General features: G+C 42.6%; 1 protein-coding gene across 2 annotated transcripts; it reads left to right on the top strand.

Moving 5' to 3' along the window:
- The first annotated feature begins 351 nt into the window (after positions 1-351).
- Positions 352-25,333, top strand: LOC125622968 (solute carrier family 2, facilitated glucose transporter member 11-like). 2 transcript variants are annotated; one of them, XM_048821677.2, is made up of 13 exons: positions 352-459; positions 6,084-6,182; positions 9,344-9,504; positions 11,412-11,536; positions 11,782-11,911; positions 12,515-12,663; positions 13,091-13,278; positions 14,331-14,441; positions 15,824-15,925; positions 16,565-16,640; positions 18,094-18,221; positions 18,563-18,653; positions 24,991-25,275. In XM_048821677.2, exons 1-13 carry the CDS (start codon positions 436-438, stop codon positions 25,101-25,103), a joined length of 1,497 nt encoding a protein of 498 aa, XP_048677634.2. In that variant the 5' UTR covers positions 352-435; the 3' UTR covers positions 25,104-25,275. The 2 variants fall into 2 exon arrangements, with proteins under 2 accessions (XP_048677634.2, XP_048677633.1); XM_048821676.2 differs by lacking the exon at positions 18,563-18,653 and having other exon boundaries at positions 24,991-25,333.
- Positions 25,334-25,678: the final 345 nt, after the last annotated feature.

The following is a 25,678-nucleotide window of genomic DNA, read 5'->3' as shown; positions in this document are numbered from 1 at the left end:
CAAATTCCATCCAGGGCATCCTCCATTTCCACCAAATTACAACTCAGAGCTAATTCTCAATTTATATTAAAGACAAAATAAGTTATGATCAACAGAATCCTATTTAGAATTTAAGCCTATACTAAATTGCTTCCCCTCCCCCAATCAGTGAGTACTCAGGAAAAAAAAGTTCCTCATCAAGAAGACCACCTCATTTGATTGGACTGGACATAACTGTTGGTTCAAATATTTAATCCAACCCTTTCAAACTTTGTACAACATCCGAAATAGACTTTAGTTAACTGAAAACCTTGGAAGTAAAATTTAACTTGAATCACATGGTGCCAGCTCACTACTGGTGCGACAGCATAATTCAAATAAGGACGCCCAGAGCACACTTCATCCCTTTGACAGGAAAGAGTCCATGATCAACTGCAGCCAGCCCTTTTGTAGAAGATGGCTAACTGTCTCTCAGACCTGGTGAGTACCTGGTAATTTAATCTGGGGGCTCTATTTAGTAGTAGCAGACCACAAAAATAGAATACTAGAAAAATAGGAAAGATTCAACGTCTTTAGACTCTTCCGGTTTTGTTCTGTACTAGTAAAGCACAAAGCACAAGGGAGTCCTGGACCGTGACGGGGGCTGTTACTTGCTACCACAATACAAATCATCATCTTGTTTCCCTGGACCACCGCTGAAATCTGTGGCCTCTTTTCATCATATCATACTTAAAGTGACTGTTTCTGAGAGTTTGTTTTTCCAAACGGATGCCATTAGTAGACTAATTATCACTTTCTTCTGACCATCCAAATGGCTCCTAAACTGCTCCAGTTTATGAGGAAAAAAGATTTAGGAGTCTCTTGTTTCCTGTGATGGCAGAGATAAGTCACCTTGAAAAGATGGAGCAGCTATCCTATCTATGTAGGGGTGAAATCCTGGCTTTATTAAAGTCAATGACAAAACTCCCATTGATTTCACTAGGGCAAGAATTTCACCCTAAGTCCTTACCTTAGTATCTGTTGTGTCCAGGTGCCGCCAAAGAGGCAAAATGATCATCTCTCTTTCTTTCCTGCCTGCTATTGAAAGATAGGACTAGACATCAACAAGATGAAATTCAATAAAGGCAAGTGCAAAGTACTACACCTAGGAAAGAAAAATCAAATGCACAAAACCAAAATGGGGAATCGCTGGCTAGGTGGTAGTACTGCAGAAGAGGATCTGGGGGTTTATAGTGGATCACAAACTGAGTATGAGCCAACATGTCACAGCTGTGAAAAAGGCTGTCATAAATATAAAGGGAAGGGTAAACCCCTTTAAAATCCCTCCTGGCCAGAGGAAAACTCCTCTCACCTGTAAAGGGTTAAGAAGCAAAAGGTAACCTCGCTGGCACCTAACCAAAATGACCAATGAGGAGACAAGATACTTTCAAAAGCTGGGAGGAGGGAGAGAAACAAAGGGTCTGTGTCTGTATATATGCTGCTTTTGTCGGGGATAGACCAGGAATGGAGTCTTAGAACTTTTAGTAAGTAATCTAGCTAGGTATGTGTTAGATTATGATTTCTTTAAATGGCTGAGAAAAGAATTGTGCTGAATAGAATAACTATTTCTGTCTGTGTATCTTTTTTGTAACTTAGGGTTTTGCCTCGAGGGATTCTCTATGTTTTGAATCTAATTACCCTGTAAGGTATCTACCATCCTGATTTTACAGAGGGGATTTCTTTACTTCTATTTACTCCTATTTCTATTAAAAAAAGAATTCTTGTAAGAAAACAATGCTTTGTCATTGTTCTCAGATCCAAGGGTTTGGGTCTGTGGTCACCTATGCAAATTGGTGAGGCTTTTTATCCAACATTTCCCAGGAAAGGGGGGGGGCTGCAAGTGTTGGGAGGATTGTTCATTGTTCTTAAGATCCAAGGGTCTGGGTCTGTAGTCACCTAGGCAAATTGGTGAGGCTTTTTACCAAACCTTGTCCAGGAAGTGGGGTGCAAGGTTTTGGGAAGTATTTGGGGGGAAAGACGTTTCCAAACAGCTCTTCCCCAGTAACCAGTATTTGTTTGGTGGTGGTAGCGGCCAATCCAAGGACAAAGGGTGGAATATTTTGTACCTTGGGGAAGTTTTGACCTAAGCTGGTAAAGATAAGCTTAGGAGGTTTTCATGCAGGTCCCCACATCTGTACCCTAGCGTTCAGAGTGGGGGAGGAACTTTGACAGGCTCATATCATTCTGGCGTGTATTAACAGGAGCATTGTATACAAGATGTAGGAGGTAACTGTCCCACACCGTTCAGAACTGATGAAGCCCCAGCTGGAGTAATGTGTCCTGTTTTGGGTGCCACACTTTAAGAAAGATGTGAACAAACCGGAGGTAGTCCAGAGGAGAGGAACAAAATGATAAAAGGTTTAGATTGCCTGACCTCTGAGAAAAGGTTGAAAAAACTGGGTACTTTGTGTCTTGAAAAAGATGAATGAGTGGCGGCCCTATAGTCTTCAAATATGTTCAATTCTCTTATAAAGAGGATGGTGGATCATTTGCTCTCCATATCCACTGAAAGTAGGAACAGAAGTAATGGGCTTACTCTAGGAAATTAGGTACTGAAATAGGCTTCCGAGAGAGGTTGTGGAATCCCCATCATTGGAAGGTTTAGGAACAGGTTAGATAAATACCTGTCAGGAATGGCTTGGGTGAAGAGGTGCGTTTTCAGTTTATCTATGAATGTGATGAGGTTAGAAGCCTCTCCTATTTCGTCTAGTAACAAGTCCAATGGTCTTGCTTTGGTTCTCATGAAGGTTTTAGCTCCTACAGACACAAGTCTCCCCATACTGGTCAACAGTTTTATTCCAGTGGAACACAGCTGCTGTAGAAAGCCAGTCATACTAGGTGAAATTACCTTTAACGTAGCCAGGACCAGTTCCATGGGAGTTTGAACTAGAGTGGGCATTCAATGTGGAGCCAGTGCAGAAAGCACCATATTGAGTGGATGCATTTCTAATAACTTGTGGGAGGTTTTATTTTTAAAAAATAGAGACCCGTCCCCAGGAATGACCAGACTAGTGGAAGCCTCCTTTCTCCCACACACCACATTGTCTGTCCTCACCCCTTCCATCTCTGCTCCTCTCTCCTTTGATCTATGCCGCCACCCCTTGTGTCCATACACCATTTCTCTGTGCTCCGCCCAGCCCCTACCATGTCTCACCTACACTCAGCGTAAGCACCAGTGACCAAGCCCTTGAGAACCCCTTGCCCTTCCCCCCTCCCCACACTGTGGGCAGCCCCTTTGGCACTGGCTCACCTTGCTATGCTGCTCCTTCTGCCTGGAGCTCACCGCCCTGTGCTAGGCAAAGCAAGGGGAAGGGCGGGGTGCGGATCAGAGGGAAGCACTGCAGGATCAGAGCCCACAGTCCCTCCCTCCCTCCTACCCTACAGGAAGAGTCAAAGCAGGGCTGAGCCCAGCACAGCTGGAGCCGGGGTCTACAGCCCCATGCTGGGCATGTAGCTGGAGCAGTGGAAAACCTTGCTCTGGCTGGCCTTGGCCTCAACACTCATCTACACCCACAGTGCTCTCCATCTCCAGCAGTCTCTCCCAGTGGTAGACCACACTGTGGAGCAGGCACCACTTCATGGCAGCAGACAGCCCAGCCAGAGCCTCAGCAGCAATGACACAGCTCCCCGGGTCCAGGTCCCCATCCTCCTCCTCTGAGCACTCGGCTGCCTCGGCCACTGATTCCTCTGGGCCAGCATGCACGCCTCGCTGGTCATCTCCCTCACAGCCACCTCCTCCACGTCCATGCTGATGAACTCATTGAAGTCCAGCTCACTCGTGATAATAACTTGTGTTGCTTGGGAGGTAGTCTGCTATGTTTTGAATTAGCGGGAGCTTTCTTAAGGCAAGGAGCTTCATTTCTAGTTATAGACCATTACCCTAGTGGAGCCTAAATATTGCAAATGAATAGATCACTGTAATCTCAGGTCTAAGTCTGATAGCATTTGGATAGGACTACACCTTGGGACCATTCAGAAGCTGAACCTATTACAGAGCACCACCACTTCTTTATTAAGTGGAGCTGCATGTTGGGAGCATATTAAACTAATTTAGACCAGAGCTCCGTAATCTCATCAGATTCCAGTAAACTTCCAGGTGGAATTCAAGGTGTTGGTTTTAATCTATGAAGTGCTTAATGCTCTAGGATCTGATTAGTTGAAGGATTACCTCTTTCCCCAGTATGCAATGGCAGACTTAAGATAAGCGAAGATGCTTCAGCTGGAACTCCTTCAATATAAAAATAAGGGAGCAGATGGCAGTGAGTGCTCTGAGAAGGATCCTTGGTCTTGGAACTCACACTCCAGAGACCAGATTTGTTAGCTTTTCAGGCATAAAGCAAAGGCCATATTTCTTCTCTTGCCTCTAGAACTGCTGAGGAATTTGTGGGCTGAGGTTGATATATTTAATTGGCAGTCCTCTGTTTATAGATTTTGTGATTGTTAATTTACAAAGTAAGTGCCCAGATTACTGTATGGGTGCCTCTAGTTCTACTTTAGAAATATGAAGAAATAAATTAAATCAAATAAGTAAGATTAGAAACTTTTTTCCAGCCAGGCAAGACAAAAATTGACTGATTTTGCCACTGTGGATCTAAACACTGACTAATGTAACAGTCTGAGGCAGATGCCTTTGATGGGTGTGGGATGATGAGGAGCATCACCACATTCTCATTTAAGTTCCGCTTCAGCTAGCTCCTCTACATCCAGGTACTGATCTCAGCTAGGCAATAAGGAACCTGGAAGATGGTGTAAGTTAGGTTTGACATGAAGGAGATGTAGAGCGAAACGTTATCTGCCTACTGTTCATACTCCTACCAACGCTGTTTCATTTGGCAGCCTGATCAATGTAGATTGAATCAACAGCTTTTGTTTAAATAGAGCCCTATATACTAGGCTAACTATAGATTCAACATTCGAAACACTTCTGTGCCAGGACATATATGTATGTTCCCCATGGAAAATGCTGATATATAATTATTATTATGGGATAGATTTGTTGATAAACCTGTAAGGTTAAAAGCCTGGCTATGCTTTGCAATACAGTACAAGACTTATTTTATATAGCATGTCTTACTAACTACAACCCAAAATGTTTTGAGTTAAACAGCAGCAGAAGGGGAACAACACGAAAATGTGCAGAGAAAAGGTGTGTACTACCAGGTAGGTCCCCTCAGAAGGAGGAAGGGACTAAACCCTAATGGCTGGAAAAGTAAAGCCCATTTACAAGGGTAAAACAGGAGAGCACAGAGGACTAGAAAAGAACAAAATGATGATGAGATCTATCGCCACTGATAATGGTGATAACCCCTTACTTTTCCTCTGCACATCTCAAAGGGCTTTAGAGCCAGTAGAGCTCAGAGAAAGAGAAGAATTTGGCTCTGGTAAAGAGCACATAGCTGTTTCCTCTTATTCTCCTCTAACAATGATGAGAGGAGAAAGTATCTTTCTATTATCATATTTAAAGTTTGGACTGGATCAGAAACGTGGGTGGATGGAGCAGGGAAGAGTTGGTTGTTTTTAAAATTCTGTCTTTGCAATACAGCTGAGGGGTAACTCTTTATGTTAAGTCTGGAAGAGAGAAAGTCTGGTTTTACTTTCAAGAGAGTTTGATTTGGAGAGGCCTTGAGGGTACAATACTTATGGTTTACTGTTCATAAACAAACTGCGGATTCAAGGAACCAGAACTCCATTCTACCTGGACTGATACCCTTTTTCCTGTCAGCTTGTCACACTAGCAGTCAGATCCATATAGCGAGAGACATCTCGCAGGCAACAATGGTTTAATTTCTGCTACCTTACTTCTAAGCAAGGATATGTAGATTATTGTATATTACAAAATTATTTTCCTTGCACTAGGAAGGATTTAACCTTAATCTGGTCCTGTGGTCAATTATTCTGCTTTTGGGGTGGGACTGTGGGCTTTTGGAAGAATGTTTATATCTGAAAGTATCTGTAGTGAATACATACTTTCAGAGCAAAGAGGTGAGTATGGCAGACAAGGATGCAAGACCATGAGGGAATCTAGATTTATGACAAGTTGATAGAGCATTGCTTTCTCTTTTCAGCTTCAGTATCGAGGATTGTTTCAAATGATCTTAGTGCTGGGAATTGGTGGAAGTTTCCCATATGGGTTCCATATTTCTGCAATCAGCTACCCTTCCCTGGTAAGCAGAGGCTCCCCGGAGTTTACATGGTGGAGGGGCCTGGGTTAAGGATACTCTCAAAACTTGCTGAGCATTTCAACAAACTCCATTACAATGTCTTCATTTTGATCTATAATGAAAAGTAAATATCCTGTAGGTAGAGCACCTTATCCCTAACAGGACAGTACTTTAAAAAACCAAAAAACAAAGCAAAACAAGAGAGATTGTTAACCCAATAGCATAAGGAATATCCTTTCTTGCAATCTAAAATGAGCACTTGTGGCACCTTAGAGACTAACCAATTTATTTGAGCATAAGCTTTCGTGAGCTACAGCTCACTTCATCGGATGCACAGTATGCATCCGATGAAGTGAGCTGTAGCTCACGAAAGCTTATGTTCAAATAAATTGGTTAGTCTCTAAGGTGCCACAAGTGCTCCTTTTCTTTTTGCGAATACAGACTAACACAGCTGTTACTCTGAAACCTCTAAAATGAGCGACACCCAAAATGAGTTTCCTACATTTCAGAACTGATTTACCAAAATGTTGGGAAGTATTTATGTGATTATAGGCTAAGCTTCAGGGGACTACCTGGTACAATCAATTTGTGTGCAAGCCTTTTGTCTTTAAAGACTTGGGTTTAAGTTCTCCCTTACGTAACAAGTGAAATCAAATGTGGAGATCTTATTGTAAAGCCACTACACCTTAAAACACAGTTTTGCAGTCTCTGCTTAAAGGTAAAAAACTTAAATCCTCTTTTAGAGAGGGGTTTAAAAATTGTTTTGGAAACAAAACTCGGTAACCATATTCATTTAGGACCGTGGTTCTCAAACTTTTGTACTGGTGACCCCTTTCACATAGCAAGCCTCTGAGTGCAACCTCCTCCTCCCCCCCCCCCACTATAAATTAAAAACACTTTTTATATATTTAACACCATTATAAATGCTGGAAGCAAAGCTTGGTTTGGATTGGAGGCTGACAGCTCGTGACTCCCCATGTAACAATCTCATCACCCCCTGAGGGGTCGAGAACCCCTGATTTAGGAGTCATCAGGAGACCAGCAGGAGGCCCAGTTATCACTAAAACTAAAAGGTGTTTATTTGGTGTAGCTCTGACAAACGTACACTTCCTCATAGCTCAAGTCCACAAACCTGCAGCTGTGTTGTGAATTTACGAGATAATTTGGTCAGCTTTATCAAGTCTCAGAGGATAAAGACTTTTCCCTTAGAATTAGGAGGTATCTAAAGTAAAAGCCTTCCCATAAGCCTGCTGAGGGGACTTTTTCCTATTGTTCCCAATGTGCTAACAGAAATCACCTCTTAACATTTCACAGCTAAAAAGGTGTGGCCACAACAGGCTCATTACTGATTCGAGAGTAGTGGGATAAGGGTTCCTGTCAGAAAGCAGTGGTGCGAGCTTCTTGTGTAGAGAAGTTAGCTTTTTTAAAGAGATCAGATCTCTACTACGGCAAGTTGTATAGTTTTCATTCACTCACAGAAATTTGCACAACAGGGTGAGAAGACTAAACTTTTGAATATGTAAATGCTTTTTCAAAACAAAATTACATCATTTTTAAAAAGTGGAAAAATTTTTTAAGAGTATCAATTTTTCATCTCTGTTAATGCACTTGAGTGAGCTGTATGAATGAGGGGGAAAATCTGCTGTAAATTAGGCTAATATCCCAGAAATATCAGAAAACCAAAGTAATCTCGTGCATTAGAGAAAAGAGTTTCCACTGGTGAAAAAGATCTAGTTGGAATTCCATCCCTTATCTGTAAGTTTAGCCAACCATGGCTGTGTACAGACACTACAGTCACCAGTGGGGAACGAATACCACTTCAACTAAAGCTCTGAGACGGCACAACACCACTGCGTACAGTCAGCAGTTAGTCCCTGGGGCCAGCTTGTAATAGGAGATATGATCACATGCCTACGGCAGTATGTTGCATGCACTACACTAGCTCAGTGTCAGTAATGACAGCCTCCAGGTGGGCCTGGGATCAACTAGCTAACCTCAGTTAAATCCCCTAACTGGCCAGATCGGCCTGACGGGCTGAGCGCTGTTGCCAGGCAGCTCCTAAACCTAGCGGCAGCACTGGGCTGTGGCAGCTGTTCAATGCACTTCCCCACAGCTGCAATCTCTCTTCTGTCTGCTTTGCTCCCCCCCCAGCCCTGTCTCTGCCCTCCTCCTGGCTCCCAACTCCAGCTCCAGCACCTGGCTTGGCTCCTGGCTCCCTGCTATTAGACCTGACCACGCACATCCGTCATGAGATCAGTGTTGCCAGATCTTATGATTTTACCACAAATCTCATGATATTTGATCTTTCTTAAAGCCACAGCTCCAGCAATCAGATGATTACATTAAAATTTCAGCTTCCATTAAAAAAAAAGTATCTAGCCCTCCTGCCCTAAAGGCTCAAATACCAGAACAAAAATTAAAAGAATCCCAAATTATATTCAAAATCTCATGTTTTTTAAAACCAAGTTTCTGATTTGGGGGGGAGCGGACTCATGATTTTTCAATAGTTGGGATTGGCAATACAGCTAACTCATCCTGAGTGCAAGGTCTACAACAGTTCAAGTCCCGTTTAGCAACAAACAATGGCCAAATATACAACAAAAAAATCAAAGACTAAACCCTGGACCTTCATTACTAAAACCACACACCTCTGATACTTGAACTAAAGGAACGCTCCTTCTGTTGTAATAGACTGTTCTGGTTTCTGGATCTAATCAATTAGGAGGAGATATGATAAACCATACTAAGCCAGTCTGTTACATCGGAGTTTCCCAAGCTTTCCTGAAATTTCTACATTTCAGAGATGTCTTATAAAAAGACTTGACAGGATTATAAAGAAAATAAACTCAAGGTGCATTTTCTAACTTTGAAAGTGTCTTGAACATCTAAACTTAAAAAAAGTTTAGTTGAAAATTTGGCAAAGTACACAAATAATTTGTTTTGACAGTGAAGATTACTTTAAAAAGAGGTCCAAGACTACAGCAATGGATCAAAGTTGAAGCACAGTAACAGAATAGTATGAGGAAAGTCCATAGTAATTATGCTCAAATAAATTGGTTAGTCTCTAAGGTGCCACAAGTCCTCCTTTTCTTTTTGCGAATACAGACTAACACAGCTGTTACTCTGAAACCAGTAATTATTTAAAGTCTCATTTGCTCTTTCAGCACATTAGGACATTTATCAATGAAACCTGGATAGAGCGATATGGCTATCCCCTCCATCCTGAGACCATCATGTTGCTGTGGTCCTTCATTGTGTCTGTTTATGGTATAGGAGGACTGCTAGGGAGCCTATATTGTGGCTACCTTACTACAAAATATAGAAAGTAAGTATTTATTTTCATAGCTTGATAAGGCATGTGGGGAAAAATGTACTAGCAAAGCACATACAGTCAACTATTCTTGTTCAATGTAGTCTGACCATATATACTTCTATTCAATTGCTTTAAATTGCTATCATAGCCACCCAGGGTAAGTGGTAACCAGTCTTTCATTCAGTGTATTTAAACAGTATGCTGATGGTGAAGTGTGGTCCCTTCTGAAGATGGGCTTACCAACACTCCATTTACTAGTGCCTTGTGGGGAAGTAACATGTGATGCAATTTCCTCACATCATCCTCCAGTACATAATTTCCAAGATCTACAAATCCAGAAACAGAAGCCATGCATATTCGTTCAAACACAGGTTTCCCGGGAACTGTTACAATCACTTGGACCAGCCTGAATTCCACTTTTGAGAGATGTAGCTTAAACACTCAAGGGTAAACCTGAAACATTAAAGTGCTTGCTTAAAAAAAGTCAGATTTGCAAAGTGTATTCATTCTGGAGTGAATGTTGTATTAAAGAATTATTAGTACCTATTCTAATGAAAAAGTGAAACTGAACAGAAAAGAAAGTTAACTTTACCCATAGTTCTGTATAAGAGACTGCTCCATTGTTAGTAATGTCCTCTATTAAAAGTCTGTCCCGAAGTAACTCCACAATAGATGGAGAAAGGATTCCTCATGCATCTGGTGTGTTCTCAGGATCTTGTGTGTAACACCAATATCCTTTGCAGAGAAATTGGCAAACAGATCTACTGGTGTGTTCCACTTAAAGATCTGCTCCGCCACCCTCTGATCCAGAGGCCCCTCATATGGGTCTCAACCATCTTAGCCTGACTGCAATTGTTCTTTCCTGCCAGGTAAATGCCCCCAAGAAGTTTCTTGTGGGACACTGCATAATCCCACACTTGAAGGCCTCCTGACACTAGAAACAAGATCCTGCTCCTCTCCACTTGTTTACGTCAACCTTGGTAGCCTAGCTGCCTGAATCAGAATCAACTTTTAGGTATAAGGTCTCTGTACGCTCTTAATGCATACAAGATCACATTCATCTCGAGAGCAGTTACGTGTAGCAACTGGTCTTGGAGATAAGAACAACTTTGAGTGAAAAGCTGCTCCACTTAGGCTCCTTTTCACAAGTGCATCCAGAGATATCAGATGAATCTGCAAGACCTTTCCAAGAATGCTGAACGTCTCTGGATAGTAATCCAGCCAGTGGGTTTCAGAAACCACTAGCCACCCAGATGCAAAAGTCTATGTGATTCAAGTCTGAGACATCAGGGTCCACTGAGGGGACATGCCATGGTCACCACTTACTGCAGCCATCCGGCCTAAAATTTACAATATAGTCTTTACTGAAGCCTCTCTTTGGTATATCCTTTCTGCCAGATCCACAAGAGCCTTGGATCCACTACTGTGGCAGGAATGCCTCATCATAAGTCGTGTCTACAGTTGGCTCCCACAGAGTCAAATTGTTTCTGTATAACAAGCTGGTACTTTGGATATTGCACCATGAATTCTAGTGACTTCAATACCCCAATGCTTGTACTCCTCAACATATTGTACTTGATCAACCTGTTGTTCGAGTACGACTACACATGAACTCCCATCCTAAAGAAATACTGACACATGCTAAGCATTTATAAATGCACATGCTGCCAAGGTACAGTTATGAAGTAAAAGTTCTTGGATTCTGAAAGCGAAGAATCATTTAATTTCTCCGGGAAATACCCAGTTTGGGTATCCATTAAAACATGCCACAAAGGAACAGTAATTGCTGTACCATACCTACAGTTAACATATTTAAGACGTTACATGGTGCTTGTATGTTGGATAAGTAACAGCAAATACATTAATCAAAAACAGTATAAGAGATACTCACTTCATATCACTCTCTCATCTTTTTACAGAAAGAAGTGTCAGATTGTCACTAACCTGATCATGCTAGTAGCTTCACTTTTCATGGCCTTCTGTAAAATGGCCAAGTCCTTTGAGATGATTCTGATTGGGCGCTTCCTTTATGGCATGGGAACAGGTATGACCTCTGTATACATCAAAAGGGAGTCTCCTTGGTGTCCCAGTATAGTCTCCTTTCATTATAATTCTTTTAGAATTATTTTATATTACCCAACAAGTATACTTAGCATGTCACAGAAGACACTGATATATAATAGCTGGTCAAAGGTGCAGGGGGTGGAAATGAGTAGTGGGAGGAGCTTGGGATAAGACAGTTAACATTTTCCTCAATTTAATGGCCATCTCTCTTCTTTCCTGTCCAAGGTTTCTCTCTCACTATACATCCTCAATATGTAGGAGAGATTTCACCCAAGAAGCTGCGTGGATTTTCAAACTCCACTCTCGCTGTTTTTCTGACACTAGGAAAAGTCTTAGGACAGATTTTTGGACTAAGGTAAAACAAAATCATCTACCACCTTTCTCTGCAGCAGCAGAAGCTGGTCTTAAGTCTTTTAAAAAAAAAAAGAAACCACCCTCTAAAATCTTCAATAAGTGCTCTCATCTCCAAAATTAAATGTTTTATCTTAAACCAGTAGACAGTATTTGACCAAATCTGAGAGTTCCATGTTTAAGACATTGGACACAGAAAAATACAAGTAATTAACCACAATCTGAATTTTTTTTCCTCTATAGCCTTGCTACCAAGTGGCTTACCTTAAAACTTCCTGAGGTTTATTTGAAATATCATGGTGAGATCTAGCACATGGGACCACATTTGAGATGTGTAGCATATTAGAAAGTTTTTCAGTTCAAAATTAGCATCACAATCTCATGAACTTCCTAAAGGTCACTGTGGGACCTAATGTATCATTAGAAAGTTTTCCAAAGTGCTGCTGAGTTTCACAAAATTTGCCAGACTGACTCAGTTATCCGGCTGCAATGCACTCACCACTAGAATTTGGCCCATTTGCTGTCTCTCTATTTATCATTCAGAAAAAGTTATTGAATGTTAATATAATGGTTTGATCATGACTGCACTTTTACATGTACTCTCCAGAGAGCTCTTAGGAAATGAATCGTTGTGGCCATTGTTGTTGGCTTCTACCGGACTCACAGCATTGATTCAGCTGATTATGCTCCCATTCTTCCCTGAGTCCCCATCCTACCTTCTGATACAGGAGGGTAATGAGGATGCCTTCATGAAAGGTAAAGTACTTACTCCACTCATTTCAGTAAATCTAATTTGTTGGAGTGTTAGCCATTGAAAGCAAAAAGAGTAGAGCCCAAGACTCCTACTACCTCAATAAAACCGCGCTCTTAATGTTCATTTTCATTAAATAAAATTTTTAAAAATGGTTACATTTGTCAACTCAATATTAGAGTGATATGACATTCTGACAGCCCCGCAGACAAAACTCTTCTAGTTATCTATAGAATAAGCACCATCTGGGCAACAAGAGTAGGCTTCCACACATTGTCCCGACAACATACACCAAATCATGATGTGATGAAAACAACTCTAAGGACAGACTAATTAAGTCTATGTGATTCAGACAGGCTAAAAGGATTTGTTATTAAAGAATGATGGAGATGAACTGATAGATTAAACTATTTAGTTTTTTCTCCTGCACAGCCATTAAGCAACTCTGGGGTGAAGGAGATCATCAAGCAGAGATTGATGACATACTGAAGGAAAAGGCTGCAACAAAAAGCACCAAAACCTTGCGTGTCCTGGAACTATTTAAAGAACGATCCTTGCGCTGGCAATTGTACTTTTTGGTCACCATCATGACCAGCTTGCAGCTTAGTGGCGTCAATGCAGTTGAGTGTTTTCCCTGTGTAAAAACTCAGAGTCATTGTTAGGTAGCATTAAAAAAAGGCCTAGTTATTTGTTGCACTATTATATTCATGACATATGTTATGCAGGAAGTCAGACTAGTCAGATCATAATAGTCCCTTCTGGTCTTAAAAATCTGAGAATCTTGGTCCTCTTCTTCCTGATCAATGGACCCCTGGTTGTTGCCATTACAATTCTGCTCTGACTTTTCTAGTATGGAATCCTGAATGCATTAGCAAGTTTGCAAATATAGATAATACCTCTCCATAAAGGTCTCTGGTGCCAGCTCCACCAAAGAGCCAGCATAGGCCACTCGCTCAGACATGAGGGATCCTCCCAAGAATTGCTAACAAGCACCAGTATTGGGGGCAGGTATTCAATGCCAAATTCTAGGGTCAGTCTCCACCAATAAAGAAGATGGACAAAGACACACCACTGTTGCATCACATTCTATAACACTGCTGACCCATCCCCCTGAGGTCCATGGGTTGGGGTCTGCTGGGGAGGTCAGAGGTACTGAAGGCTAGAATCTGAAAACAGAGACAACGATGAAGCTTTTCATTCAGGTACATGAAGATCTAAGAATATGTCATTCTCCAAAAGCAACAAGAGGGACTATGCATCCGATGAAGTGGGCTGTAGCCCACGAAAGCTGATGCTCTAATAAATTGGTTAGTCTCTAAGGTGCCACAAGTCCTCCTGTTCTTTTTGCCGATACAGACTAACACGGCTGCTCCTCTGAAACCAAAATCATCCGTGTGCGAAGCTAGAAAGCTGTGGTTGTAGAGACAGGAATGGATAGAGCAGACAGAACTCCACTTGTACAAGGAGCTTGTGACATGCTTGTGACACTATCACACGTACAGTGAGAACTAGATGGCACCAAAATGCTTCGCCAGTGAGCAGACAGCCCACCCATCAGTAAATTTGCTTTATATTAGAATAATTTTTGTCTGATTTCTGCCTCACATCTGAGGAGTTTCACAGCCTGCCTCCAAGATGATTGTTCACACTATTTTCTCTCTGCCTTTTTCAGATCTATTTCTACTCTTTTGAAGTGTTCCGTACAGCCAGGTTTGAAGACTATCTCATCCCCTACATATCACTAGGAGTTGGGACATGTGAATGCCTATCATCTATAGTGTGTGTAAGTCTCACCAAACTGGAGTTTGTAGGAAAAAGGGAATGTATTTAGAGACAGCATTTTTTTTTTAATGTGTAGCCTTGGCAGAGGGGAGTTAGGGGAGAGACTCACTCCGTTGTGTAAACTAATCAAGAAATTTCCTCCTACCTCTAAGTCACATGAAGCTGTGAAAGGCAGCCCTTCTCCCCAATTAACTTTGTATTGTTGAATGTCTTTGTACTCATTTTTACTCCGTGAAATGAGTTTCACATCATGCTTTAACCAATCATGATTTTGTACAGACAACTGCTTTGTGGATAGATAGGAAGAATAAAGGGCACAGTTCCAGTGGCCTCTAAAAGAGCAAAATAGTGGATTATGTGAAGCCATGTGAAATTTTGGATTGATACAAAATTGTGCAGTTTGACACAGATCTCCATGTAACAAAGAAATGTAGGTCATTTGCCAAGAAGCTGGTGCATGTCTGATCACTACCATTCTGGGTAAAAAGAGGTTATCACCTGCAGGGAATGGCTGTCAATTGGCTGTACACTTTCCCTATTCAGGTTTCAGAGTAGCAGCAGTGTTAGTCTGTATTCGCAAAAAGAAAAGGAGGACTTGTGGCACCTTAGAGACTAACCAATTTATTTGAGCATAAGCTTTCATGAGCTATACTCACGAAAGCTTATGCTCAAATTAATTGGTTAGTCTCTAAGGTGCCACAAGTCCTCCTTTTCTTTTTTCCCTATTCAGAGACAGAAAAAGTTACCAGCTCCCACAATGGAGGAGACTAAAGTCCATGAACTATTTTATCCCATCAATTTTTAAGGAATTGCAGTGGAGGCTCTGGGAGATATAAGCCCTTCATGAACACCTACTTTCTGCCTTAATTTCTGGGGTAGGCCTCAGGTTTGAACTACCTATGTGTTGAATTATGACTTTTTCTCATGACACAAGATAATACAATAATTATTCCTGTAAGTAGGGTAGATATATATAGCTCATGTCTGCACGCACTGCATTCTTGCCTAAAAATGGATTATCTCTAGACATCCAGGGATCAAGACTGATGTACAGCGATGAAAGTAAAATATACCTCTTCCCCATGGTTTTAAGGGAGAAATATTCAAGTAAAAAAATATTTCTGAATAAGTCAATAGGAGATGCTGAAGTAAAGCAGAATCAGTCCAACCATACTGTATAAATCTTTCTGGTCTAAACGTACAGTCCCCAGTACAAATGATAAACTGAAATATCAGTAAGATTTAGCTCATGTTTAGAGGGTCTCATCTGTTTGTATTAACTGAATAAGACTTCTGAGAAGAAGGTTAGGAGCATGGGAAGTAATCCATTCATTTGGAGTTGGAATTAATCATATTGGTAATGCTGTGTTTTCTGTTTTCCAGAGCTCCCTTATCGAGCGATTTGGCAGGAGGATGCTGTTGTGCGGAGGATATGTACTAATGATTTTCGTGTTAATACTCCTCACAATGACTCTCTCCCTGCAGGTAAGGAGATTTCCTAATCGGGACTTTTCCAGCATCAACCCCCATTTCTAATCTTTCCTCCTAGGCAAGATTTTTCGCAACAGAATAACCACCAAAGTGAACTTCATTCACCATGGTGGAAAGCAGGAAGCAGGGCCGGATTTCCAGTTAGGCATAGTAGGCACGTGCCTATGGGCGCTGGTGTTCTAGGAGCACCTAAACGTTAAAAGTGGGGCACAGTGAGCCACCAATGGGCAGGGCGGCTGCTGAAGGGGCTGGGAGCGTCCTAGCCCCTTTCCAATCTCAGCCACCCCACTGCCTCCGCCCCAAGCTGGGGAAGTAGAAGGAGGGGCGTGGCCGGTGCCCCATTCACTTGCATAGGCAGAACTGGAGCATGGCTACCACACTGAGTTGCGGGAGGGACAGAAAACACCCAGGGACCGCTTGCCATGGGGAGAGGTACAGTCCCCCTCTTGAGTCTTGCCTGGAGGGGGTGGGCTGCACCCTGGTTCGGGCTGGGAGCGCCATGTGTGGCGGAGGAAGGGGAGCTGAAGATGCTGTGCCTAGAGGCGCATAAGGTGTAAATCTGGCCCTGGCAGGGAGCATTCTATTCTACCATGTTGTTACAAAGTCTGCTCTCACTTTGCTTTCTCACTCTAGCATCAATTCTTTTGGATGCATTACTTCAGCGTCGTTCTGATCTTCTTGTTCGTTATCTGCTATGGAATTGGACCATGTGAGTACATCCACTTTAGATGATGGTGAGGAGGGAACTTTGCACCATACTACTCGAGTGCATCAGAATTGGTGGGTAAAGAATGGAACACCACTGTACCACCTCTAGAGAGCAGCAAGGGAAGGAGGTTTAGCTATCTGAATACATTAACAGAAGGAGACAATGTGTCTATAAATGGAAAAAGTGGAAAGAGCACATGAGCACCTCAAGTTTTACTGCTGATCTTTTACTGGCTCTTAACTCAGAATGTAATATCCTCCTCCCCCAAAAAAATCTGAGAATCAATCCCAGAGGAAGAACCCCAAAGTACTCTGCTACTAACACAATTCCCCCAACAGAACATTGATAAGTACATATTTAGTGATCACCTCCTTTGTTAAAATAGTGAACTGATGCACTTTCTGCCCATGGAGGAGCATCGATGGAAGAGGCCGCAAAACAGATGAGGGATGTGGATTAACAATTTATTGCACTGATGGTGCATACCAATAAAATATAAAACCACATAGATCACATAACATCAGAGGAAATATGCCAACTGTGCACTACAATCTAGCAGATTAAGAGGCTAATGTATACAAAGTTTAAAAATCTTTTTTCTCCCTCATGCCTCACAGCAGAAAGGGACGCTATATGCATCTCACAGATTAAATATCCCATTATTCATTTCAATTTGAAATTAACAAACTCAAGACTTTACATCACAATTTCCATCTATTCAGCTGAGTTAAGGCAGGGACCCTGTCAGAGTCCATCAGTACAGTTTCAAAATTCAGGACAGCTAGGTATAATAATAAATACATAGCTGTTATATAGTACTTGTCATCCATAAATCTCAAAGCACTATACAAAGGAGGTGAATATAATTTGTCCCCATTTTACAGATAAAGAAACTGAGGCACAGGGAAGCAAATTGAGTTCACCCAGCAAGTCAGTGGCAGAGGGTACGTCTGCACTGCAGTCAAAAAGTATGACTGCAACATGTGTAGCTATACCCAAGCTAGTTTTGATCTACTTAGTTGGCGGGGGGGGGGGGTATGTACTTGAATGGCTAGCCCATGCTACCACCTGTGCTGTCACAGCAACACTGCTGTTGTCATTCAAGCTAGCTAGATGAAAGCTAGCTCGGGCGCATCTACACGTGCTGCAGAGTCACTCCTGACTGCAGTGTTCACATACCCTGAGTCCCAAGTCCCAGTCTAGTCCTCTGTCCACTAGCTCACACCTCCCTACAAGGCAACCCAACTCTTCCCTGAGTTTCTGCACACTGTCTGCAGCACTGCACTGCCAGGGTTCTGGGATTGGGAATCAAGTTCTTTTGTTGTAGTAGAGGACACTAACCACATAGATCACTGGGACAGACTTACTATAATTTTCTACTAGGCATTGTCAGTGTGAGGCCCTTTGCAGAAGCAAGTGAATTAAAGTTACTAAAGAAACATCTCTTCTCCAGCTGGAGCCACTGGAGCCATAATCACTGAAATCTTCAGCCAGTCATTCAGACCATCAGCCTTTCTGATTTATGGAAGCATCAGCTGGGTGTGGCTCTTTGTCCTTGGAATGATTTTTCCCTACATTGTGGTAAGTGATTCTGTGACCCAGCCTCTTTGGGATGCCATCTGGCTGAGGGCACAGGAGTACATAGATATAGTACAAAAGAATGCAGTGTAAGGACTCTAATGAAAGCCTGTGGCACACTGGTCGTCATCATGGCAACATGTGTGTATATATATACACAACATCTGTATAAGCAGTTCTATGTATATATACTGAAAATTATGTTCTTAAGATCTGTGACTAGGGACTGGACACTAGAAAGGTGAAAACCAGGTTTTCTTTTAGGCAAGAAATGTTTATCTATCTGTTGGTTTACATGTAAATTAAGTACTCTGCGGTTCACAGAGGTTCCCATTCATTTACAGTCTGAGCCAAATATTAAAGAAGAATTGTTAAATCCACAAGGAGGAGATTTACAGGAAGAAATGACCCAGCAGGGGAGAGGCCTGTTCAGAAGTAAGGACAGTGAACTTTTTGGGGTATGGGCAAGGAGGTACACCCTCATTCCTGCAATCTCTAAGGAGAAGCTGCCAGTGGGCTTGATCTTATGAGAGGTCTTCCCAGCCATATTGATTGAAAATGCTGGGGAAAATTCCAGGGCTAAGCTATCTTGTAGGACAGTGATCCCCAACCTTTCGTGTGGGAGTAGTATATGGCTATTCCCAGAAGACTGTGGCAGGTGCTAGACACCCCGCCGCCAAAATGCTGCCGCCGAAAAGCAGCAGCGAGAAGAAGCATCGCTGCCGAAATGCCGCTGAGAAATGGCAAAGCTTCCCGGCAGCATTTCAGCGGCAGGGTGTCCTGTGGGCGCACAAAAATGCCCCGGCAGGAGCCACGGCACCAGCGGGCACCACATTGGGGACCCCTGTTGTAGGAGATAGCAGAATGCCTTTGTTAGGGGGCTTATTCCTTCACCCACTTGCTTCCCTGGTCCTTCTCGCATGAACAGAGAGCAACAATACCCGAAGTCCAAAGGTGCAAACAATTCAATGTTTATTGGGGTGAACTTCCAGCAAGCATGATTCTAGTTTCCTTCCTTAGCGTCCCCCTTCCCAACTCTGACACCCCAGAGGCTTACCTGTGTCCCTGTTCCCATTTCCCCCTTTAGCTAAACATGATTCCAATTTTCCCCCCATGCACCCACCCACTCACTTCCTGATTGACTGCAGACTATATAGTAAAACTTGAGTTCTGCTTAGCTATACCTTAACCAATCATTTTACTGAAATTTAACTAACCAATCCTAACATCTTATAACTTGATTATTTAACCAATTATATCCCACCACCTTAATTAGTTTACACCCAGCAAAATTAATTATACAGCAGACAGGAACAATCACAGAACCAGACAGATTATACAGACAAACAATGGGGAAATGGGGACTACAGTGATAGAACAAACACAGAAATGAGGATTTCACATCCCAGCTATTGATAAGTGAGTTCTTGCCAGACAGGATGCTATCAAACTAAGTTTCCTTTTACATGTTCTAGGCACTCCCCTTTCTCTGGAGGCGATAGGCATTATCAGGACAGGATTGTATTCCTAATAGCCCAATGGCACCTTCTTTCAATGGGACTAGTTTGGAATGTGAGGATGTGACTGGTTGCTTCCCAGCTTATGGCTGCCTCTGCTGCTTAGCCAAAGCTCTTAGCCTAAGAACAGGGCCTCAGACTGTCACAGTAAGAGAAGGCCCTTACACCGGCAGACAGTGATTTTGATTCTCTTTTATACCTCTAGAACTAGCCAAGTGATAAGAATACACCTAAATTCTTAGCGTATAGGCCTTTACAGACAGGCTTGAATATCTATATCCTAACAGCCTTGTTAGTTAAGCTTAGGCTCCAGAAATTGTGTTATGATTTTGTTTTATATGTAACCATTTGTTTCCAATATTCTCACTCTCCATCACTTGACTCTGTTCTTTGATAAAAAACATTCTCGTTTTCACTATAGATATCTTAGCTGTGTGTTAAGTACAGTATGGCTCTTGAGTTGAGTCTTGCAAGCTGGGGTGTACTAATCTTTTGGATCGGAGACTTCTGTGAGTATTCAGTGGGACAGAGGCCAAGTACTCCAGAGGCAGGCTTGGAGGATTTAGGAGTTGGAGTGTGCCTATCGCGAACTCATACAGAGACAGCGAGGCCTGTGGAGACATGGAAGGCAGCACTTGTGCTGCCAGAGATTGGTGGTTTCAGGGAGCTGATCCACAGCAGGCCCAGATGAGACACTCATGACAAGAGCAGGTGGGATGAGTTGCCTCATAACTTTGGGAAGCATCACAGTTGGCAGGAAATTACACCCAGTTTGCTGATTAGCTAGGGATCATGCTCCGGGCATTTATTTACCAAATAAATAATAGTTACTGAGAGATTCACACCTGAGAAGATTGGGAAACAGGTAAAGAAAGGTTACGGTTTGTTATTTTGGGTAAGGGAAACAGAACAAAAGAAAATATAAAATGAGTAAGCGGATAAACAGAAAAGTGATCAGACTGATTGACCAAAAGGACCAAAGGGGGGTGCAGGCTTAGAAAACAATCCTGATGCAGCTCTCAGTGAAACAGCCCTGAAGCTGGAGTTTGCTAGGCTGGAGATGACTAAAGCGGAAAAGAAATGAGAGCACCAGAGGTGTGAAACTGCAGAGAGAGCCAAAGGAGCAAATAACACCCCACCAAAGAGCACTGGCGCTAAAAGACAAAGCATGAAGCCCAAGAAGCAGAAGCCCTTGGGGGGGAGGAGGAGGAAGACAGAGAGCCTATATGCCCTGATCATATTGAATTTACAAAAAAAAAAAAAAAAAAAATCATCCCTCATCGCATGGGGAATTCTCACCAGGGTTCACAAAACTGCAACAAGCTGTACCTGGGTTACAGAGAGACTGACTGCACTGAGGAATGTTTAACCACCTTCAAAAGAATATGCATGGTACATAGAATTCCAGATGAACAAAGAATGACTGTCTTACTCCCTGAATTGACTGGTAAAACTTTACAGGTATTTAATGATACAGAGGTTAATGAGGCTAAGAAGTATGTTCATAGAACCATAGAAATGTAGATTTGGAAAGGACCTCGTTAGGTCATCTAGTTCAGTCCCCTACACTAAAGCAGAACTAAGTATTATCTAGACCATCCCTGACAGGCATCAGTGCAAGGAGTCTGTTAAAAAGGTTTCACACTACTCCAGAAGCATTCAGAAACCTCAAAAGATTGATAAGTTACATCGAGGGGGAATATGTGCATAAAATGGCAGATTATGTGAGAAAATGGATAACAAGTGAAGGGGCAGACACCCATGACAAGTTGGTAGATCTGATCACTCAAGAGCAGCAGTTCTCAAACTATGGGGAGGACCTCCCAAGGGAGGTGCAGGAATGTGTCAAGGGAGGCATGAGCTGTGTGCTGATTTTTTGTTGTTTTTTTTTTTTTATTTAAAGAGCTCTGCCTGTTAGGCCTAAGCGGCTGGGGCTTGTGCGGAAGGGCCATGCGCTCCCGGGAGCTGGGAGAATGAGACAAAGGGGACAGCCAGAGCCCCACCACCTGGGGGCTGACAGCCAGAGCCCTGTCATCCAGGATCAGGCTCTTCTTCCCCCTCCTTCCCAATCCCTCACCAGGAGGCAGTCCAGGCTTGGGGTCTACTTCCTCCCTTCCCCCCACATCCCTCACCTGGAGCTGCAGGGCTCCAGCTGTCCGCCCCAGGGTGGCAGTAGCAGGGCAGAAGTAAGGATGGCAATGGGACCCTAAGTCTGCTTTGAAAAGTGATCTTGACAAATCACACTGCCACCCTTACTTCTGCCCTGCTGCTGGCACAGTGCTGCCTTCAGAGCTGGGTGCCCAGCCAGCAGCCTCTGCTCTCCACTCTCCCTTCAGAGCTGGGTGCCCAGCCAGCAGCCTCTGCTCTCCACTCTCCCTTCAGAGCTGGGCAGCGGCGTATGAAGGCGGGGTGCAATCAAATAAGTTGAGAACCCTGCTCAGGCCTGCTCTGAGGAAGGGCAAGCCATGGTGTAGGAGAAAAACTCCAGTATCAGTGAAGACAGCTGCCAAAGGTAACTTGTACATACAAGCGTGACTATTTGAGGAGCACAAATTCCAAAGGGAAAGGCAAAAACTTGGCATAAAAGGGGGTTCCCAGTTTGTCCCTGGGAATAGGAAGAGAGGTGAGGGAACTAAATCCACACCACCGCAGTTCCAGTCTCCTCCTAGTAACCCTAATTATTGGACCCCACCCCAAAGAAACATTATATATGTGGGTCCCTTGATCATATGAAAAGGCAGTGTCCTAAGTATGGGGGATCCCAATTCACTCCCTGATTTATTCGGGTTAATGCAGCTACACTGGAGTCAGAGACTTCAGTGGTGGCAGAGGGAGTTCTGGTTACCTTTGTCAGGTCTGACCTCCTGAGGGGTAGAATAGTTTATAACAATGGCCAAACATAAATGGTGGAGCGTGCCAGAGGTGGCAAGACACTGGTGCTCAGCTTTTCCTGGTCGGGGGGATGTGATTCAGGAGAATGATATGCTCCCGGGTGGGAAGGTAAAACTACTATCTTTAAGACAATTTAAAACCACAGTACCTTTGGCCTGCATCAGATTGGAATGGAAAGGCTTACGGGGTACTTGAAAGTAGGAATTTTAAAAAATTTACCAGCAGCTGTGTTGGTTGAGAATTATGCAATATCACTGCCCAAAGCTGTCAGTATTGTGACCCATAAAAGGAGAATATGTCCCTGAGTTCACAGAGGTAACCTCTGAGGAGAGAAAGGGAGCTGAGAGGGGAAGAAAAGCCTCAGTCCCCTTATCAGCAGAGAATATCAATGTGTCCCAAGAGAAAGGGGAGAAGCTGCTGGTGACAGCTCTCTAAGCAAGCCACAGCCAAAGTGAGTTTGCTGTGGAGCACAATGCGGACACCTCTCAAGAGAGCATCAGAGAAGCCATTCACAGTACGGCCCCAGATAGGGAGAACAGGGCTAGGTTCTTTACAGAAGAGAAGCTAAACTGTACTGGAAGGCTCTGGTGGGGAAAAATAGAATACAAAAAGTACAGACAATTGCTTTTGACCTCAAAGCATCATGTGGAGTTAATATTATTAGTCCACAACTGTCCTTGTGCAGGACACTTGGGAACAGAGGACATATGAAAGGTTTGAGGAAAAAAATTGTATTGTTTTAATGTTCAAAATGAGGTAAAGGATGACGGCAGGACTGGTGATTTATGTCAGAAGCAGAAAAAGCCTGTAGGATACCACAAAGCTCCCTTGCCAATAATCAAGGAAGCATTTTACTGGGTTGCCATGGACATTAAAGGACCCTTATCCAAGCCAAAACAGAGAGGGGGAAAATATATTGGTAGTAGTAGATTTCACCACTAGGTATCCAGATGCAGTTCCTGTAATATAGAAGCTGAAACAGTGCATAGAATATTTAATATAGAATCACTATATTTAGCACTGTAGCAGATTTCCCAAAGGAAATCTTGTTAGATTGTGGGTCAAATATCATGTCCCACTTATTTAGTGAGTTATGGAAGATGTGTGGGCTAAACCAATTAAGATCTGCTCCATATCATCCAGAGAAATAGATTAGATGAAAGATTTTAGAGCCCCATTGAACCTATTTAGAAATATATTTTAAAAGAAGGGAGAGGAACTGGGATGTAATGTTACTTTATCTGTTGTTCACCTACTTGGAGGTGCCCCAAGAGTCCAAATGGGGTGAACCCTGTGATCTCCTATATGGGTGAAAAGCCAGAAGGCCCCCTGGATCTCAGAGGCTCCTGGAAGGGTGGCTCTGAGGCAGAGGCTGAATATGTGCAAAAGTTTAGGGACGATTTAAAGATAATGATAGGAATGGTTCAACAAAGTTTCACAAAAAGCCACACTGCTCAGAAAACATAGTGAGCAATCATTTGATGTGGGGGACTTGGTGCTGGTATTACTCCCTGTGAAAAGTTACAAATCCAGAACACGTGGAAGGGGCTTTTGGGGGTGCTGGAGAGGGTTAATGGTGTTACCTACAATATACTTGGGCCCCACAGCAAGGCTGCTGCACAGACCGTGCATGTAACAAGTTCAAAGTGTAGCAACTGAGAAGCCATTATAAACATGCCATGCTGTTCAGGGGCAGATTCTCAGATTGCCCCTCTCATTGACTTGATGATTGAGTACTATAGTAACACCTCAGTAGAGAGCACTGAGGTGTGTGAAGAGAACCTAGCTGAAAGGGCAAAGGTTATGAGCGTGTTCCAGAGTCACTGGCAGGTATTTTCCAGTGGGCCAGGTATGACTCAAAGTGCTCCATAAGACTCACACTGTGTAGCCACTGCCTGCCCCCAGCAGAGCATATCAGACCACTAGAAAAATGCAGGAGAGAATCCATAAGGAGATAAAAAGCATGCTGAACATGGGGATAATTAAAGGGTCAAACAGTCTCTGGATTTCTCCAGTTGTTATGGTTCCCAAAAAGGATGTGACCATAAGTTTGTGTTGATTACAGAAGGTTTAACACCATCATAGTTCCTGTGCACATTCTGTGCCCAGAATTGATGAACGTTAGGCGCTCTAGGCAAGGCAAAATATTTAGGAATTCTATACCTAACAAAAGAATATTAACAAATCCCAGTAGATAATGAAATGCATAACAAAGTCCACCTTCATTAGTGATTTGGGACTCTGTTTTATTTTAGAATTAAGAATTTCTCTCATTCCTAAAATATAAACCTACGCTGAAGAGATAAGGGAATAAGAGTCAGAAGGGTATTTTTCTTACAATCTTCTCTTATTTCTGTTTTTAGGAAAGCCTTGGATCTTTCTGCTACCTTATATTTCTAGGGATCCTTGTGTTCTCATCAGTCTTCACCTACCTGTTTCTCCCGGAGACAAAGGGGAAGTCAATCATGGAAATTAAAGGGGAATTTAATAAGTTAAATTTTGGAAAGAAACAAGCGGTGAACACAGAAAATAATTTATCTAAGGAACACACTTTCTGCACCAGACTCTGACTGCTCAGATGGGAAATGTTACGTATTAGAGGGACAGGAAGCACTGTTGCAATCAGACTGAAATATAATCCTAAAATGGACTGTTAGCTTTACTGTCTTATTCTTATTTTCATAAAATTATACAGACATGAAATTCCTCATGCTTAAGTCTTATTTTCCCCCAGATAGTCAAACATTTTCAAGGTTACTTAGGTGACTCAATTTGAACTAGTCAGTCTTGCACCAAGATTCACTAGCACAAGGGCTATACTTAATCAGTTTCCCCTATTCCTGAGGGTCTTTCATATTGCAACAAAGGAAAGATTTTACAAGAAACAGGAAATTGAACTGTAAAAATAAAAATCACAGGTGGGGGGGGACTTAAGCAGGTAAAGTACCTGTATTTATTTTGGTTGACTAGATTTCAGGTTGATTATGGCCCTGATCCAAAGCCGATTGAAGTCAATGGGATCAGAATCTAGGTCTCTTTTCTTGAGAAAGA

Source organism: Caretta caretta, chromosome 15 (genome assembly GCF_965140235.1).
Source record: "Caretta caretta isolate rCarCar2 chromosome 15, rCarCar1.hap1, whole genome shotgun sequence".
NCBI classification, from domain to species: Eukaryota; Metazoa; Chordata; order Testudines; family Cheloniidae; genus Caretta; species Caretta caretta.
This window is presented reverse-complemented; position numbering and strand designations above follow the sequence as displayed.